Source organism: Nestor notabilis, unplaced genomic scaffold (assembly GCF_000696875.1).
Source record: "Nestor notabilis isolate BGI_N333 unplaced genomic scaffold, ASM69687v1 scaffold19268, whole genome shotgun sequence".
Classification (NCBI taxonomy): domain Eukaryota; kingdom Metazoa; phylum Chordata; class Aves; order Psittaciformes; family Psittacidae; genus Nestor; species Nestor notabilis.
The window spans coordinates 38,602-57,731 of NW_009941816.1; the positions used below are offsets into that span (position 1 = coordinate 38,602).

The following is a 19,130-nucleotide window of genomic DNA, read 5'->3' on the forward strand; positions in this document are numbered from 1 at the left end:
GTTTACTAGATTCTGTCAATGGAAAAACGTAGAACTAAACATTCATGTAAGTACCTCCAAGTGTATTTATCTTGTCAAGGGAAGAACATGTTCCTTTTTGAGTGCTTGCTTGCAAGTAGGTTGAAATAGAAATAATAAGGAGCTCCTTTTTCCAAAACAATTATATGAAATTTATGTTATATGAATTACACTGGTTAAATATCTTAACACATTGATAGGTTCTTTAGATGGTTTTTACAGTAAGTTTTTTTTCTAATGCTGCAAATTGAATCTGGTTTTGTTCTGGTTTGTGTTTTGCATTTACAGCTGACCATGAATGATTTTAGTGTACATAGAATAATAGGAAGAGGGGGATTTGGTGAAGTGTATGGTTGCCGAAAAGCAGACACTGGAAAAATGTGAGTATATACCCACTTTACTTTAGAGGTAATGCCAAACTCTGAGCTAGTAAGGAGATCCTTCCAGTTGTTTCTTACAAAACCACTGGGAAGCAGCGTCACATTACTCTGTAGTTCTTTGTAATTAAATGTTATCCCAAGAGGTTCTGATTTCTGCATCATCTTTAAGCTTAGTTTGATATTTGATCCTGTTACATGCCATGCAGTGGGGCTTCAGTCTAGCAGAGCTCTTAAGCACATCCTACATTTAAATGGTCTTTTCAGAGGTAATGGAAAGGGCAGATGTGTTTAAAATGACTTCCTGGCTCGGAGCCTGACGGCGCAGGACAGTGTCCCTGTGGAAGCCATGGTGGTGGTGTGGAGGTGCCTCTTGTCTGCTGGAGGTTGCTTCTCTCACAGTGAAGCCCATCCTGTATTTGGTGCTGATGTAGGGACATGACCTCAGTGCTGATGTAGGGACATGACCTCAGTGCTGTGCAACCTGCAGAGTCGGGCCTGAGCAGGTTCTGAACACGGAATTCCAGCCATGTGTGATTGCATGTTTGTGCCCTGAAGAGCACGTTTCACTGGCGAAAGCAGTGATCCTTATTTATATTTGGTAGAATATAGTTCCAGTGTTGAAGTTCTCTTTAACAGAGCTCTTGGTGGGAACTCGAAGATCAGCCCTCAGTGTTTTTTGTCCTTTTTCTGGTCTTATCATTCACACACTTCTTCTGATCATCAGATTTCAATTTCTAGGCATAATTACCCCATTATGTTCTCTTTTGAACATCTGGGCACTGATTTAACAAAGTGTTCTCAATCTCTCTCTCTCTGTCTGTTTACATTCCACCCCACCCCTTTCAACTTGCTTTTCTCCTAACAATTTTAGTCCAGGGACCATCCTTAAACATTCCTCTTCTAAGTAAGCATTGGCATGTTCGACGTGCCAAGTGTCTGTGGTTACAGCTGGCTTCACTGGCAGTGCTGTGTGCTTGGCATCCTTGATAATAGTAAACTTCTGAGCTATTAACAAGTGGAAGACATCTTAATGTTGCTGTCATGCTCAGTATTTTTGCAGTGACTTCAAGTATTTATATTAATACTATTACTAACAATACTGTCTCTATTCTTGCTTGGGGACTTTTTATGTCCGTGTACAGTTCATGAATTTGTCCATGTACAAAACTAAAGATTTTGTTTAGCTTGAGCCACTCTAAGTAGGCATCCACCCTGAAGAGGCAGTTGACAGATTCCCAGGCATTTTCATGTCTCAGGAGGTGGATAAACCTTGGGATTAGCAAGTGAAGCAAAGGACAGGTTTTATCAGAGTGAAGTGAAATGTGGGAAAACCAACCTATTTCAAATTCGAAGCAAATCTTCAGATTAGGTTCAGTTGCTGGGTAGAGGTTTGGTTTAGTTCTTTCTTAATCCAAACCTGTTTACCCATCCCTAATCCAGATCCCGTCCACTCTAGATGGCTGCCTCTGCTGCACTTACTGCCTGCAAGGAGCTTGGGAAGCCACCCCTCGAAGGTAAATGCCATCGGTGTTTCACTAACCCACAAAGACACACCTGAGGCTTCTTTCACATCACCTCCTTCAAGGACATCTAAATAGGGTGCAGAAGCATGATGCAGAAAGCAGTCCAAGGGGGAGGGATTGCAGTGCTTTGTGAGCATGCAGCTCCAGCCGAGGATGAGGTTCCCCATTTCGATCAGCCCTGAGCGGCCCCTGTCATTCACTTGATGAGGGGAGTCAAAGCGTAAATCAAGGACAGCATGTGAAATGTTATTTATAGTCATCGTCTGCAGACTCCCCAGCAGGAGCACGTGCTGTCAATGTATTCCTTGTTTTGGAAACGTGGAATTCCGGGATGTGCACGCTCACTCTGCCCCCACTCACCACGCGTGCATGGCAGGGATGACGTGGCTTGTCGAGGGAGTGCAGGGCGAGGTGATGCGAGGCCCCGTGGCTGTGCAGAGCTGTCAGTGTAGGCAGTTGATGAGCATCGATGCAGTGCTGTAACATGGTGTTCTCCTCAGTGCAGTTTAACACCAGTGGCCTAAAAACCTGTGGTTGCCCGTGTCTAGAAATCACCTACGGAGGAGCACATGTCTCCTTCTCAGTTGTTGTCTAATAGTGGGCTCACCTACTGTCTCCAACAAATAGCCAGACTATGTAATACCCTACTCTTGTTTGGTGGTTGTTAGGGTAACGTTCTGGTTTTGAGCAAAATGTTATTCATTTGTGTAATACAGATGGTAGAAGATGAAAAAAAAAAAGCTCTCTTGTGTGTATCTGACCTTTGAGAAGAAAGAAAACTTAAAATGATAAAACTCAGCATGTGTTCAGGATATTATTTTCCTCATAGAAACTGTTAGAATTAAATGTAACTGTAATAGAGTGTCTGTTACTTAAGTTGTACTGCAAAGCCTTGCTTGTAGGTATTAAAAAATGGATGTATGATACGTAACACCTCTATCCCTGTGGTTGGCTGGACACCGAATTATTTGTTAAAGCACATTTCTATGTTAGGAGGCTTGTGCTGAAAATGTCTTAACTCTGAGATGTTGGAGGTTTTCTTGTTTAGTTGTGTAATGATGTTTTTAGTACCAGGTTTAATTCTTTAAAGAGCTTGCTTACAGGATATTGAAATATGCATGGCATAACTGGTAGTGAATAACACTGAGTAAGAAGGAAGTGTTTTCTGGTGCTTTTTCTGAATGGTTAATATTTTCAGGTATGCAATGAAATGTTTAGATAAGAAGAGAATCAAGATGAAGCAAGGAGAAACATTAGCCTTAAATGAAAGAATTATGCTGTCTCTTGTCAGTACAGGAGTAAGTATCATTGATTTGTTATTACTTACTTTTTTCTTTTTCTTCCATGTAATACGAAAGCTGTTACATACGGTAAATGTTCCATCAGTTCAGTTGTGTGACATGCAAATGTTGACTCCTCCTGGAGCCTTCCCCCTGATTCCAGCAGTATATCTGGAACAAGCATGGAATGTGCTCCAGGCCCTGCACCAGCTCCGGTGCCCTTCTCTGGCCCCGCTCCAGCACCTCAATGTCTCTCTTGCAGTGAGGGGCCCAGAACTGACACAGGATTCGAGGTGCAGCCTCACCAGTGCCCAGCACAGGGAGACAGTCACTGCCCTGGTCCTGCTGCCACACTGGGGCTGACACAAGCCAGGATTTTCTTGGCCGCCTTGGCTACCTGGGCAGAAGCTGGTTCATATTCAGTGGTTGTTTACCAACACTAACCAGGTCCTTTTCCTCTGGGCAGCTTTCCAACCACTCTTCCCCAAGCCTGGAGCATTGTGTGGGGTTGTTGGGACCCGCGTGCAGGACGCAGCACTGAGCCTTGGTGATCCTCATACAGCTGGCCCCAGCCCAGTGGTGCCATTGGGATTTATCAGACTTTTAATCAAGTTAATTGTTTTCACCAAAGTTGTGGCTTCTCCAGAAGTGTCAGGAGCTCGAGAGCTGGAGGGGTGAAGTTCTGTAGCAGAGACTAGACAAGAAATCTGGGCAAATTAGTAGTAATTGTCCTATTAACTTCAATTTGTGGTTCTGTTGCTGCAGAACTGACTGAATTCTCGTGTCTAGCGATTCAAAGAGAAAATTGCTCCCAAGGCTGCTAATGGTGGGGGTAGTTTTCTTACCTGACAGCGCAGAGCTTGTCATTGAGCAACAGAAAAGCAGGACAAACCATTTATTTTTTCATTAAGGATTTCCAGCTCATTAGAGAGTAACTGGTTTTAGATTCTTACAAACCTGAAAGTGAGTTTGAAAGAGGTTTTGTACAGGATGCTGCCCATTCGGGTTAGGTACATCTGCTGACACGAGATGCTGGAATGTTCTGAACATGCAGAATTCAATAGGTTTGAAAGGGGTAGAACAAGGTAATTCATTTAATTCCTGAATCTGAGCTGTTAGGTTTGCACGGCACGTGCCATGCCCGGTGACAGGATTGATGTGCTGCCCGGAACAAAGTGGAACTGGGAAGTTCATTATGGTACAATTAGTCATTGAACTGGGAATCCAGATGTCTCTGCAAAGTACATAATAACAGCTGCACAGATTGCACATACCTTTGTGTAATCAGATTTGGTAATCCACCTCAGATGTTGGCACTCACAACTACTTCTTGAGTAGGGAGCTCCCGGACTTGAGTCCATCGCGGCTGCGCTGTGAGAGCAGCTCTCTTGGTGGCTTTACAGATGAGCACAGCTTGGAAGCGGGATGGACACCGCTGTGGAGCACAGGGAGCTGGTGGGCTTGGCCACATAACACCAAACAGGGATTCCTCACTGGGGCATGTTCTTTGTCGCTGATGGTTGGTGTACATGGACAGACTGTTGGTGAGGTTTGTGTTTCCTCTCCTGCAAGATACAGGCCCTGGCTTCCTGTCCCGTGGAGATGTTCAGGCTGGGTGCTGGGAATGCATTTTGAAGTTCTTGGGAAATAGCAGAGTAAGGAAAATATTTTGCTTTCTGTTAAAAGAAAGAAAAATATTTACTTTCTGTCATAGCCGATGTTTGCCTAACTTCTGTTCAAAACCAGAGCATCGAGGTCACTGAGGGCCTGGCTGCTGGTGGGCTGGGTAACAGCAGTAACCTTCACACACAGCAGTGCACCAGAAGGTGCCGTGTGTGTTGGGAAGTAGGGGCTCTGCACTGGTGAGGCTTACACAAGAATGAATTATACATCACATTTACACTTGCAGAGTTCCTTTAAAAAATGAGATCCATAAAAATACAGGTGCACTGGTATAGAAACACCCTTTTCTGTGTATGGTGTTTAAATTTTGATCCTTCTGAGTAATTAGATTGCTCTAAGGTTTTAGGAAGCGTGCTTGGGGACACTGCTGAATTATCCAGTTAATTTAGAAAATCAAGTTAATAATTCTGCTAAAGCTTTTGCTCTGGAGGTAAGTTGGAACTATAGAATACAGAGTTTATAACGAGAGGTAATATCTTTTGTTAGATGCCATACAGCCTTGCCTATAGCCTCCTTGTTTCTAGGACCATTTAGCAATTACTTTCACACGTTTCAAACACATGCCTGCCTTCTGCATTTGGGATTAGTGTGGGCACAGTAGCAATAAAACACAGTTAGGTTTGAATGCTGCAGCAGGATTGGTCCATGCAGTGTGGGAATCACTGGAATTCCAGTCAAGTAGAGAAAGGTTTACATTTCAACCTTATCTGGTTTTGCCTTGTGGGAGGATGAGCTGACCTGAGCCGTCCCAGTGGCTGGTGGGGATGGTGTGTGTTCCCTTCCTTCCGGAGCCGGCTCCGCATCCCCCGCTCTGCCCAAGGCCACTGTGTTTTGCTGCTTCTAAATTGGGAAGGAAGCAAGTTCCTGTTAGAGATTCCCAGGGCTTTCACTATCAGTGCTGCAGTAACTAACTCATTGTTTAAGTCATGTTAGGTCACATTCATGCTTCCTGCCTGGTGTCCTGGCTCATCAGCAGTTAAACTCATCTTGGCTCATCTTCCCATCAGCGCTTTGGGGTTGCCATGGCCTGTGCATTACAGAGGTACCAGCACACAGAACAGATCATTGGCAACACAGAGGTGTTTTCCCAGCTGTATTTTCAAGGGCTGCTTGTCTTAAACATCTGCATGAATTAAGGCTCAAGTGCATCAAACAGTGGTAGTGTAATCCATCCCTGTGCATGGCCACCCTGCAGTGACACTTAAATCTGCACCCACCACACTTGTTTTCTGGGTTTTGCATAGTCTGGAGCTTGCTGTTCCTGTTTCCCGGGCATCACATACTCATCAGAGCTGTGGCTTCCTTCCTGGTGTGTTATGTTCCCTTTAACCATCTGCTGTGAGTGCTGCTGGGGAGCTGTAGGGCAGCAGCGGGTGGCTGTTCCCCCCTGTGCAGCTCTGCAGGGGCTGGCACCAGCGTGGCTGCATTTCATGTCTAGGTGAGGATAACACCTTCTTTCCTTTGGGATTTGGTACAGGATGTGACTCAGATCCTCGGTCAGTGTTTCAACAGCTGAACGTTCACCATGCAATTGTGAAAAATAGTGTGTATCCTTTACACTTCATGGGAACAGCTTTATTTCTCTCTGAGCTGGCCTAAAGCTTGTCAGCTTTGATGTATCTTTCATGTAAGTCTCGTGCAAACTCAGGTAAATAGAATATTTGTAGCTGCTGTAGGTGCAAGTCTTCAGAGGATAGTGATGATACCTGTACTTTTTAAGCCTTTGGCTTCTCATAGCATATGAATATTGGCAGATATCATAGGAAGAACATCCCACCTAGTTTTAGCTTCTTTAAGTGGTACTTTGCTTATTGCCCAAGATGAACTCTTTGCTGCTTTCCTTCTAGGACTGTCCTTTTATAGTGTGTATGACCTATGCCTTCCACACCCCTGACAAACTCTGTTTCATTCTGGACCTGATGAATGGTAAGCAAGACTCATGCAGATGATGGTGATGATATTACGGAAATACTGGCAGGAGAACTTGTCGAGATCATAAGGAGAATGAGGAAAAAATAATCTGGGCTGCAAGCACGAGGGGTATATTGATCTAAAGCAGGGAATGTATAGAACAGGCTGGAAAATCTCTGTTGCCTTAAAACATTAATATATTTAAAGATATCAAAATGCCCACCAGGCTGGAAGCTTGAGGAAATGATGGTCATGTGGAGAAATGTATGAGATCAAGGACACAGCTTTCAGAGTGAAATAAAAGGGCTACTATAAATAGGTCTGCAAAGAGAGTTGATGAGGGAAGCATTAAGGAAAGGACTCATACCTAGAAGCCTTAATAAACCTCTTGTGAGGACACAGAGAGAGAGGAATTGGTGGAGTTAGGAGAGAGAAGATGCTGCAGTTCCCGTGTTTGCTGAGGATGCTCAGTGCTTGTGGGACTTGGACTATTTCCTAGGAATGTTCACAATTTGATGTGGTGATGGCGTGGATTAGCTCACAGAGTGACGTGTTGTGCCTGCTCTTACACAGCTTTTTACTTGCTGTATAAATCCTTTACATCGAGACTCAGTTGCTGGATTAGTCACCGAATGCAAATGTACATGAAGTAGATGTATTCTTAAATGGAGTTTCAGATTGATCAGATTGATTTATTACCTTTCTCAGGTATTTTGTCCCCACTGGTACTTGCAAAGTGTAGGGCTGGGTCTCTGTACTCCACAGGTTCTAAGACCCTGCAGATGCTGCTCCCCACAGCATCCTGCTCTCTGCCTGTGAGGCAAGATATGACTGTTCCTTTAACGGCATCTCAATTCTCCTCTTTTCAGGAGGAGATTTGCACTACCACCTCTCCCAGCACGGAGTGTTTTCTGAAAAAGAAATGAGGTTTTATGCTACTGAAATCATCCTGGGTTTAGAACACATGCACAATCGCTTCGTTGTGTACAGAGACCTCAAGGTAATTGTGAACAGAGCGACTGCTTTCACCCCGGTGCTAGATAGCAGCAGGTAATCCAGGTATACCCACAGGTTCAATCATCAGGCCTGAAACCTTTCATGGGGAAGAATACAGATTATTTGTTCATCTTTGGCTGATTTTTCTAATAATTTTCAGCATAGTTCTGAGCTGAGCTGTTACCCAATTTAACCTGCCTGGAAGATGCTTCCTTGGGGTCAGAATGACTCCTGTGCAGTGTTACTCATCTCACCATCTTAACGATGCTATTGAGTTAGTATACTAAGGTGATGTGGACTTGAGGCCAGATGGGATTTATTGTCATGTGCTTTCTGTTTCCCTTCTGGTATTCTTCAGGCTTTTATAATCTGTGGGATTGATGGTGGTGCTCCATTAGAATGTAGATTTGAGCTAGAAAGTGACTGTTACGTTGATGTAAAAAACCCCAAAAAGCAATTACCACTTACCAGAGAGTATTGATGTTTGAGGATGAGTTACTGTGTTCAGACAATGTGTAGTTCTGTCAGCTATAACATACCAGGCAGTAACCTTTCTGTGCCTCTGGCTTTCCAGCCTGCAAACATCTTGTTGGATGAACATGGGCATGTGAGGATATCAGACCTTGGGCTGGCTTGTGACTTTTCCAAAAAGAAGCCCCATGCCAGTGTGTAAGTATCACATACGGGGGCTTTGCTGCACATACAGCTACTGCTAAGTAAGTCCTTTATGTGTCTTTATCATTTAACTTTGCCTAAAGGCAAAAAGTTAACACTTGTGTGGCACAGGCTTGCTTTGGCACGCAGCTGAGCTGGGTTCAGCTCTAATAGGGTTTTTCAGTCTCCTCTTTCTGTTTTCCTGCACAGTTGTAGCAGCTGATGTGTAGGCATGGCTGGAAGATGACACATCATTTTGAGATGATTCACTGCTCAGAGAAGAACTGAGCTAAAGTACCAGATTGTTTTAATTGTCCTAAATGGATAATTAAATATTCCTATACTGACTGAAAAACAGGATTTATTGTGTCTTTCTCTCTCTGGATCTTTGTAGAACTGGAGGCAAATTGTGTTCCTTTCTGCCTCTTGGCATCAGGTCATAACTGGGATCTGAATTTCTTGGGTTGTGTGGATTCCACATCGTATCTGGCAAGTTTTATTCTTAGGTCCTCATTTGCCCTGATTTAGTCTCAGAATTTATGCAAAAAGGAAAGCTTCATCCTGTCATACCTTCAAAGATTTGCAATTCAGTGGGTTCTTGGGAAAGCCCCTATGTTCCGGTTACAACAAGGCTAAAAGCAGTGCACGGTGGCTGCTTTCTAGCAGTGACCAGCCATGACTTCTGGTGGTGGCGTCCTGCTGTTACGTCTTGCTGTTAGCTGGAAAGAGACGTGTGGAACACCTCAGGAGAGCAGGAGGCAGCTCTGCTCACCTCTGGGCTGGGGGTAGGAGCAGGTATCAGCCTTTCAGGGCCCAGGGCTGGAGTGATCTGGCCTGAAATACCAGGAGCCCTGACTGTGTCCTGTGGTCTGTCCTCCCTGTAGTCCGAGTGGACGGAGTAGGCAACCTTCCCACCTCTCTGTTGTGTTCCGCTCTTAGACAGAAGCTACTTACTGACCCCTGCACTGATTCTGCTAAAGCTTGCTGCAGCTGCTCCCATTTGCCTGATAACTTCTGTTGTTCTGTTGCTCATGTTTGAAGGTATCTCCTCAGTAGATACACACAAACTAAACATGCATATGTATGTTTGCCACAGAAAAAGCAAAATAAAATCATGTTTAAAATGAGTTCCTTTAAAATGAGACTACCTTGTTGAGAGTTTGGATTATTTTTTCAGTGATAGCTCTGGTTGTAGTCAAGACTTTGTCCCTTTCTGCTTCTCAGAGGTACCCACGGCTACATGGCTCCCGAGGTGCTCCAGAAGGGAACCGCGTACGATAGCAGCGCAGACTGGTTCTCGTTGGGCTGCATGCTTTTCAAACTCCTGAGGGGGTGAGTGACGTTTCATCTCCTGTGTGCTTTTTAACCTGGGCCTCGTCATTGTCTGTCCCTTGAAATATTAATGTGTAACGTATTACACAGCATCTGAAATGGTATCTTACTGCCATCTCTGCAACGTGGACCACGTCTGCACGCGAGGCTAAACCAGGCTTTTTGCTTCCAAACCAAACAAGGAACAAGCTCTGCTTCCATTAGTAGGTGCAGGTGTAGGACAGGGAGGAAGGCAGATGCTCTATCCGCTCTTTTGACTTCTACTGATACACAGTTTAGTCATCTCTTGGCAGTTGTTAGTATTTTAAAGGATAGAATGTTATTCATTGCTTAAATACACCACCATCCCTGTTAAATGATGGACTTCATTTTGTGCTTAAGACCTGCTATTATGATGAAACTCTTTGCTGCACTGTTTCCTTTTTACATGAAGTCTTCCCTCTTGTAGTGCTTGGGTAAGTTATCATGTGTGGAGGCTTCCACTTGTTGAATCTGGCCTGTTACCCTATTGGTGTACAAAAGTACATGGTAATTACAGCTTTGTCAACCATTACCTTCTCAGTAAACTTAAGTGGCTACATAGAATATATTAAGACTGCAGGATTTATCTGTATAGTCAATAAGCACTGAATGACAAGCGTTTCCTGGAAGTAGCATTCTCAGTGTTAATGGTAAAACATGAAATGTTTTAAGCTTTTCATAGTGCTTCTCTGTAAAGATTGATCGTAAGTTAGACCACCCTGTGTCCTTGCACCTAATAAATTATAAGCCCTTACCTCTATCCCAGACACTCTACAAAAGGTGCAGCGCTTCTGAATGGAACTACAGAGTTGTATCAGTTTAACAGTAATTGTTCACAAACTAGACTGACTGTAAGTGTGCAAATAACGAACAGAGAGGAGAGCATCCTTCATGCAGGACCACTGTGGGCTCCTCATCTTTCCTTCTGAGACCTCATTTTGAGTCGCTTGGGCCAGAGGATTAAAACCACTGACTTTGGCATGGCTCTTCCTTCACAGGATCGAAGTCGTGTGATGAAAGAACTAGCATCTAGGGACAAGTGATGCCATTTACTACAGGCTCTCAGGCTTACAGGGTGGGGAGATCTCAGTCCTTATGGGCTGCGATTCCTCCTCACAGAGATGTGTGGAGTGGTATTGGTGGGCGGACAGAAGCCAAAGCGTTATTCACTGTGAGCTCTCCTTCCTCATCTGTTCTGAAGCCAATTAAACATTTCACGTCTCAAAACGAGAACTGGGCACATGGTGCCATTTCTTGGTGGTTAGTAAATTTAGTCTGGCACAAAATCTGCCCATAAGTCCCCAGTGAATCATTTGCTTCCCTGATCTGCTCAGAGCCGCACCATCACAGTACCTGAGGCTGTTACTCTTGTGTTCTTACTTGTCATGCTTAAATCCAGAAGAATGGAATTCCTGGTCCATCCGTCGGATCCATTTATCGGAAACATTTTTGAGGATAAAAGGCAAATTGGCTCAGTAGCAGGTCCCCAGTTGAAACAAGCTGGTACCCAGTGCCATTTGGCAAGACAAAATGGTTCCTAATACAATAAAGTATTGATAAGTAAATAACATCTTAATTTTGAAATACACCAGTCCCTCAAAGTTTTGAAGAAAACTAAGAAACAGGGGTTATATCCTAAATTTAATGAAAAAATCTCTGCATTCTCTTATTTCTACAGTCACAGTCCTTTCAGACAGCACAAAACCAAAGATAAGCACGAGATCGACCGGATGACGCTCACCGTGGTAAGATCCTGGTGAGGGTGGCACTTACATTCCTCTGGGTTAGTAAATTCCCATCTCCTCTTTAACTGAAGCTGTGGAACCAGCTTTCTGAGAAAGCTGTATTTGCACGTGGAAGGGTTGCTTACAAAGCACTACAAAGAAAAGCTACTCTCCTGTGTGGGGAAAGCAGATCACACCACCTCGATAATGAAACGTCTCTTCTTGTGCTGCTTCTTCGTAGAACGTGGAGCTCCCGGATTCATTTTCTCCTGAACTGAAGTCCCTTCTGGAAGGGCTTCTGCAGCGGGATGTTAGCAAGAGGCTTGGATGCCAAGGAAGAAGGTAGGTGTTGTCTTCTCCTTGGACTGCTGCCTTCAAAAATTTCCACTTCTCTGTAAATGAGTGAATTCATTTCATGTCAAAATCTGCTTCCTGTTGTGATGACTTTAATTTTGGAAAGAGAACATTCAGAAGTGCAGTGCATGGAGTAACGTTTCAGCTTCCTTTTGGTTTGGACCAATTTTTGGACACTTTCTGTCACTGAAGACTTCCCCGAGCTCCCTGCAGTCATGCTCACATTGGGTGGTGGTTGTACTTTTCATCCCTGTGTTGTTTTCGTGGTTTTGCCTGATCCGTTTTGGCAGGAAGTCACATTACTTGACTCAGACATACTGATAGCTTAAAATTTATCGCTTATATTGTATCTGTAATGATACATTGCACACAGAAAACCCCAAACCCCCAAGCACAGAAAGCTGTGAACGCTTGTTTCATTTTGGGTTGCCTCTATTTCCACGTGTTCCTCTTTCGTTCTGTGATTGTAAGGAAAAGGCATTTTTTTGTTTGTTGGCTACAAAACCCGACTTGCTCCATCCAAGCTTACCTTGCTCATAGCTACTCACTGAAACTGCTGTTATCACCTACTCAAAAAGCCAGGGTGAGGCCGGAGGGAAAACAATGGGAGGAGTAAACAACTGCTGAGAGCCCATTGGCAAGGTGTGATAACAGCTAGTTGAGAGTCACAGCTGGGGCTGAGCTGGCTTTGATTCCAGTGGGATAGGCAGTTTTTATCATGGGGCCCTCTGAGGATGACCTGAAGTTGCTTTTCAGCCTGGGGCCTATCCAGGGGAGTTGCTTATTTTGTCATGAAATATGTACGATATGAAATGGTGTGGAGTAAACTTGTTGCTTGGAAGTAGTATATGGGATCTGACAGATGAGTGTTGTTTGAAATGATGGACTAGCATAGCAAACCAGGAGTGGTTGCTTGCCAGCCCTACAGCATGGTTTCCAGTGTTGCCACATGAAAATCTCCTGTTGTTTGCTTAGGAAAACTTAATTATTTCCCTGAAAAACAAAAAAGAGAACATTTCCCTGATGTTTTAAAGTGATAGAAATGTGAGCTTTGAGGCTTTCTATTTCTCAAGTACGTTAGATGAGTCCATTTTGTTAATTTCAGTTACTTTTATTTTGCAGTGCACAAGAAGTAAAAGAACATCCATTCTTCAAGGGCATTGATTGGCAGCAAGTCTATTTACAAAAGGTAAAGGATTAAGATACTAACCTTAGATTATTTGGTACAGCAGTAAAGGAAAATAACCCCAGACAGGTAAAGGCCAGAAAACTGCAGGGTTCCAGTCTTGTACTTGCTTGCATGAGTGCATGGAGGATTGTTGAGGAAAACTGCTGTATGTTCATTACTACAAGTCTTCCGGATCAGTCGTACTGAACTACTCAGGGTTAAATGACTGCATGGAGCCTCCTGCTTTGCTGTCTCTAAACTGTAGGGTTTTCTTCCTTAATTTTTGGAGGAGCATTTACTAAAGGAGAACAACTTTGGGCTGAAGTTGACTTTCAAGGGACACACCTTTGCAGTCGTGGGTAATCTATGCAAAAGATAAAAAGGCTGTATATATTGGAGAATGGATTTCAATAATGTCCATGAATTTGTCTTTAATCCTGCTGCTTTTAATTCCTAGTATCCTCCACCATTGATTCCTCCCCGGGGAGAAGTAAATGCAGCGGATGCTTTTGATATTGGGTCATTTGATGAAGAGGACACTAAGGGCATTAAGGTACAGAGCTTTAACGGATGGGTACAGAATGACTGCTGTGCTGAACTTGCCCTGTGCGTGCCATTCCTTTGCTCCCAGGCTACTGAGTGTGCAAGGGATTGCTTTCAACCTTGGGAACTTAATCCATGTTATGAAAGAGGTTGCTGGGGCCGCTTGGCTGCTTTGTTCTTGCATGCTAAGTCCTTACATTCTGTTTTATAGATTGGCTGAAATGTGCCTTCTTATCAAAAGTTTTATAGGATAAAGCAAGTATTTCAAATGTTCAGATGGCTTTTGGGAAATCCTCAGATTTTCAGGAATTCTTAATGGTTTATAGCTTTAAAAACTGCAATTTTTTTCTGGTAGCTTGGAGAAATGGAACTAAACCTTATTTTAATAGTGTTACCTTATGGGGTCAGAGAGGACAGTGGGAAGCTCTTAAAAATAAATAGCTATGTATCAATGGTAGCAACTTCCTAAGTTAGAAAAGTGATAAAAAGAAACTTTCAGGTTCTGATATTATCCAAACCCTAATGAAAACAATGTAAGTGAAAAATGGAACGTTAAAGCTGCTGGCCTGTTGCTGACACACATGGGGGGGGTGTGATGCACCCTGCATGTTCATCCCGTTCCCAGAGCTTCCCAGGCACTTGGAGACAAGACGTGAATCGCAGCTTGTCTTGGGTCTGTCCTGTTCTTTATTCTTACCATAGCTTTCTTTGGTAGATCAAACTTTATCCTTGTTAGCACAGAAGTGAGTCAGGAGGGAAACTAATTGCTCTAAACTTTATAAGCAAAAACACATGTTAAGTACTCAGTGTGCTGAAAAGGAACTTGTCTGTCAGTGTCACCTGCTGTAATTACAGAAGTTGGCGCAGAAAAGGTTTTACGTGTTTAAAGAGCAGTGCAGAGAACCCAAGATGTTCTGTATCCCAGAAAACTCCACGTTGTCAGTGTTAGACTTTTCCTGCAATTCTGGAATGCTGTAATTCAGAGGAATGTTTTGCAAGGAGAAACCAGGTGGTCTTTGTCTTTCTTGTGGGGATCAGGTATTCTCAGCAAGGCCTGTAACTCGCGTAGCCAGATCACTTCTGTGTAATCTTTGTTCAGGCCGCCTATAAGATAAGTTTATTCTTAGTCATGAGTCAGTGAGGGGTATCATGTACAGCTTCTTTGCTCTGCGCTCACACTGGGACGTCACAGCCTTTTAGAAGGGACTGAATAATTCCTGCCTCTGAGTCAGCTGCAGCCGGAGCTCCCACTGAGGTGTCAGGAGCCGCCTCTGCCCGTGAGGATGCCAGTTCTGAGCGCCTTGACTCCTCCCTTGCCACTGTGGGTGATATTTATACTGCAGAGTGTCCTGTGACACAGAGAAGAACATGTGTTCTTTGAGGTTACAAGCGGGAAAGCCAACAGTGGATGCCCACAGCTTTCCTCTCTTACTCAGATGCCGTCAGGCGTCCCTGTAAACCACGTGCACACAATTGCAGAGAGGTCTTCTGACTTCAGATCCAGCATGTATTTTCCTGCCGTGGTCATATAATCCCAGGGTGGTTTGTGTTGGAAGGAACCTTAAAGCTCCTCCAGCTCCAACCCCTGCCCCGGGCAGGGACACCTTCCACTAGAGCAGGTTGCTCCAAGCCCCTGTGTCCAACCTGGCCTTGAACACTGCCAGGGATGGGGCAGCCACAGCTCCTCTGGGCACCCTGTGCCAGCGCCTCAGCACCCTCTCAGGGAAGAGCTTCTGCCTCAGAGCTCATCCCAATCTCCCCTCTGGCAGGTTAAAGCCATTCCCCCTTCTCGTATTCCTACATGTCCTTCCTGAGGATCCAGTAATTCCAGTTTCCTCCAGTTTAATTCAAGTACCGTAGTTAAGGATTAGGGGAGAAAAGCATTTGTATACCAGGGAAACTGAGGTCTGCAGCATGCACTGCTGAGTGTCGAAGGTTAATTATTAAGAATGCAGAATTAAGCTGTGGAAGCACGGAAGGTATTCTGGAGTACGAGATATCTTTTTATTTATTCATGGAATATTTGTGCTGAAAAAGTTTTTATACAACATAAAGAATGCAACTTAAGAATAGTGCTTACATTTAAGGGATTATATAAATGTAAAGTCTAGAGAACATGATGGGACAATGTTGAGTAAGGCTTTTAGAGCTATCAAGCCAAACAAGGCCTGTTCTCTGTGTATGAATGAATATCCATGTGTTTATACATTAATACCTTTGCTTAAGTGAGTATTTGTGTTTTGTTTGTACCTGTTTGTTTTGTTAACATTAGCGTTCATCTTTTAAAATAATGCTGTTATATGGGTTACTGTTAACTGTTGGGGATAAGGATATCAGTAAGTGATTAAAATGTTGGTGTTTTTATGTTGTTTTTCTCTTGCAAGTTGCTTGATAGTGACCAGGAATTATATAAGAACTTCCCTCTGGTAATATCGGAGCGTTGGCAGCAAGAAGTAGCAGAAACTGTTTATGATGCAGTAAATGCAGACACAGATAAAATTGAGGCCAGAAAAAGGGCTAAAAATAAGCAGCTTGGCCACGAGGAAGGTAATCTGTCAAATACACTTCTCCATCTTTTGTTGCGAGGTAGTAATTCATGTGTTTGAAGTTTCACACGACAGACTCTTATATTACTGTCATTCACCAGTAATTGTTAGAATTCATTTAGTCAGTGTCATGTTTCTTAAGATGGTTCTTACTGTTTTGAAATGCTGTATGATGACATAATGTTTTGGAAAACCTTTTGTACTCTCTTTTAAAGAATATCATGTACAGCCTTTCATCGCTTTTGTTGATGGTGTGTGCTCAGAAAAGACTATGTGGGATTTGATGTCATGACAGAGAAGCTGAGAAAGCAAACGGGAGGTCCTTTACAACAAACCTCGCTTGTTTGCACGGGGGTGTTCAGCACAAACTCTGAACTTTGGATAGCAATACATAATTCTTTTAGTAGTTAATGCTGAAGAACTGAATTCTACTTTTGGTTACTCCACTGCAGCCGCATCAGCCCATGTAATTACAGCAGAAGGGGCTCTGAGTGTGCCTGTGCACATGAAGCACTACTGCGAGGGCACGTGGAGTCTCCCTGCGTCAGGGCTGTGCCCTTTCTCAGCACTGCACGTTTGCAGAATGCAGCACCTCGTTCTGCATACTGATGCTTCCTCTTGTTGTAGATTATGCACTTGGGAAGGACTGTATCATGCACGGATACATGCTGAAACTGGGCAACCCCTTCTTGACTCAGTGGCAACGTCGTTACTTTTACCTCTTCCCAAACCGACTTGAATGGCGAGGAGAAGGAGAGTCACGGGTAAGTGGGGTCCTCTGGAGAACAGCAACAGGAAAGGCAGGTGGATGTTGAGGCAGATCTGATGAACTCATGCTCAGGCACATGCCTCCTGTGGACGCAGGGTTTTGTCTGAGTCAGTGACCAGTGGATTTGGGTAGCTTATCTTGAGTATCACTTTAGTTAATGGGTAGCTACATGGCACTGAGGAAACATAAAGTTGACTTGAGAAACCTGTTTACTTTGTTTTGTCATGTTTTGGAAGGAATTTGGTAGTTCATCGTGTTGTTTTTCATTTAGGACCTCTGGACTATTTATACAAAAAAACATAAACTGGTAAGGTCATAAATGCTATAGCATTTTGTTTCAAAGAAAATGCTATAGGAACTTTAGTTTAGTCCAGCTGTGATGATGTGCTAGGCAGATCCTGTGTGTATTGAGTTAAGTAAGGTTTTGGAATTTCAAACCATTATTGTCCATAGGGAAAGCTTTTCTCCACACTGTTGTGTATGTTTGCCTCTTTTTAAGTATGTAGTGCTTCAATATTCATTCCCTTTCAGCTCTTTGAAATAGTCAAATTGCTCTTTTTTTGTAATAGCAGTAATACTTGGAAAACGTATAACATTATTTGCAACTCTCTTGAGGGAAAATAGTGAATATCTGGTTGTAGACACACCTATTTGTAGATTCTTATTTTGTGCTGTCATTCCTGGCTTTCTTAGCTTGTATTTCAATGTCTCTGTTGAAGCAACCAAGCCCCTTGCTAAATCACCCTCTTACCTTATAGTCTATCTTTAGTTGATGACCCACTCTTCAGAAATAAATGTCTGTCTAATGATTGTTCATGTTCATAACTTGGTTTCCGTGGGTAGTCCAGAAACATTAGGTAGTGGCTTCATCTGATGGGCAAAAGGGTTTTTTGAATCATCTCTCTGCTTTTTTGCAAATGCTACAGCAAAACCTACTGACAATGGAACAAATAGTATCTGTTGAAGAAACACAAATTAAAGATAAGAAATGCATCTTACTGAGGATTAAAGGAGGAAAACAGTTTGTCCTACAGTGTGAGGTGAGACACTTGTTTTTCAGTAACTGTTAATCAGATTGGGTTTGCATATGATAATGATTGAAGTTTTTCAGGTCCTCCCGTTACGTATTAGCTAAGGGTACTTTATGAAGCAAAGCTGAACATAAGCAGAACTGAGAAGTTCTTATCCCACTCGAGTTTTGAAAGCAGGAAACCATGCAGTTTCTGTCCTGGATCTCAATGGTTAAATAGTTTAATAGTAAATAGCTAAAAGCCTCAAAACTTCCTAACCTCTGTGGGCTTGGAAGCCTCGTTGGCACATGTTGGTTGGTGGTAGCTGATGTGTTTGCAAGAGAGGAAGTACACCAGTCCTCAGCACGTTTTGGCCAGCTGTGCCTGCTGCTGCCTTGCCTGGCTTTGGAGAAGCAAGGGCTGCACTTTTCAATGCCTAAAGTTCCTCATTCCTTCGGAAAACTAAGCTAAGTTGCTTAAAGTGCTAACTAAGAGAGAAGACGCTATTGGCAGTTTGCTGTGAAGTGCCAAACGACTTCTGTATCTCTTTCAGAGTGACCCAGAATTTGTTCAGTGGAAAAAAGAGCTGACAGAAGCTTTTACTGAGGCACAGAGGTTGCTGCGCCGGGCTCCAAAGTTTCTCAATAAATCTCGCTCAACAGTTGTAGAGCTTTCCAAACCACCGCTCAGCCACAGGAATAGCAATGGTCTGTAGGAGGAACAGCAACCTGGGTTCACTTAGGGAAAGCTGCTTCGTGAACATGCCGAGTTTCACAGAATCCTTACGAATTACTTTGTGCAATCCTGCACGCGGGATGTGCTTAGAAGAGGAAGAACTAGATGTTTACAGCGTGGGATATGTCAGAACTCTGTGTCTGGAGGTTGTGAAGACTGGAACCGTGGCAAATGAATTCATGCTCCTAGCAGCGGTGGAAACTGCCGAGCGTAGAGGCTGCATGTTGCTCCCATGCATTCCCCACCCTGGCGGTGTCGGAACCGTGGTCCGTTACCTAGAACTACTGATGGAAGGAAGATCCTGTTCTCTCTGCAATACTCTCCAAGCCTGGAGACTGGGATGGTGACTGCTGGCTGGGAGCACAGGTCTGTGCGGGACCGAGGAGCCCCTCGGCTGCAGGAGGAGCTGCAGACTTGCTGTGTTGGATAACCTTCAGTCTGTCGTGTTGCCATGTTCTTTCCGACCATTACTGCTGACTTTGT

General features: G+C 43.7%; 1 protein-coding gene across 1 annotated transcript in view; it reads left to right on the plus strand.

Moving 5' to 3' along the window:
* LOC104410824 (beta-adrenergic receptor kinase 2-like) overlaps nt 1–18,627 on the plus strand; it is a 55,809-nt gene extending 37,182 nt beyond the window's left edge. Inside the window, 15 exon segments of the mRNA XM_010021088.1 lie at nt 1–46; nt 307–398; nt 3,120–3,219; nt 6,732–6,810; nt 7,665–7,795; nt 8,366–8,460; nt 9,670–9,777; nt 11,477–11,543; nt 11,764–11,864; nt 12,999–13,065; nt 13,502–13,597; nt 15,972–16,134; nt 16,761–16,897; nt 17,829–17,942; nt 18,466–18,627. The exon segment at nt 1–46 is cut by the window's left edge and continues 8 nt beyond it. Of these exon segments, the coding sequence (XP_010019390.1) occupies nt 1–46; nt 307–398; nt 3,120–3,219; nt 6,732–6,810; nt 7,665–7,795; nt 8,366–8,460; nt 9,670–9,777; nt 11,477–11,543; nt 11,764–11,864; nt 12,999–13,065; nt 13,502–13,597; nt 15,972–16,134; nt 16,761–16,897; nt 17,829–17,942; nt 18,466–18,627 (1,558 nt within the window).
* Nucleotides 18,628–19,130: the final 503 nt, after the last annotated feature.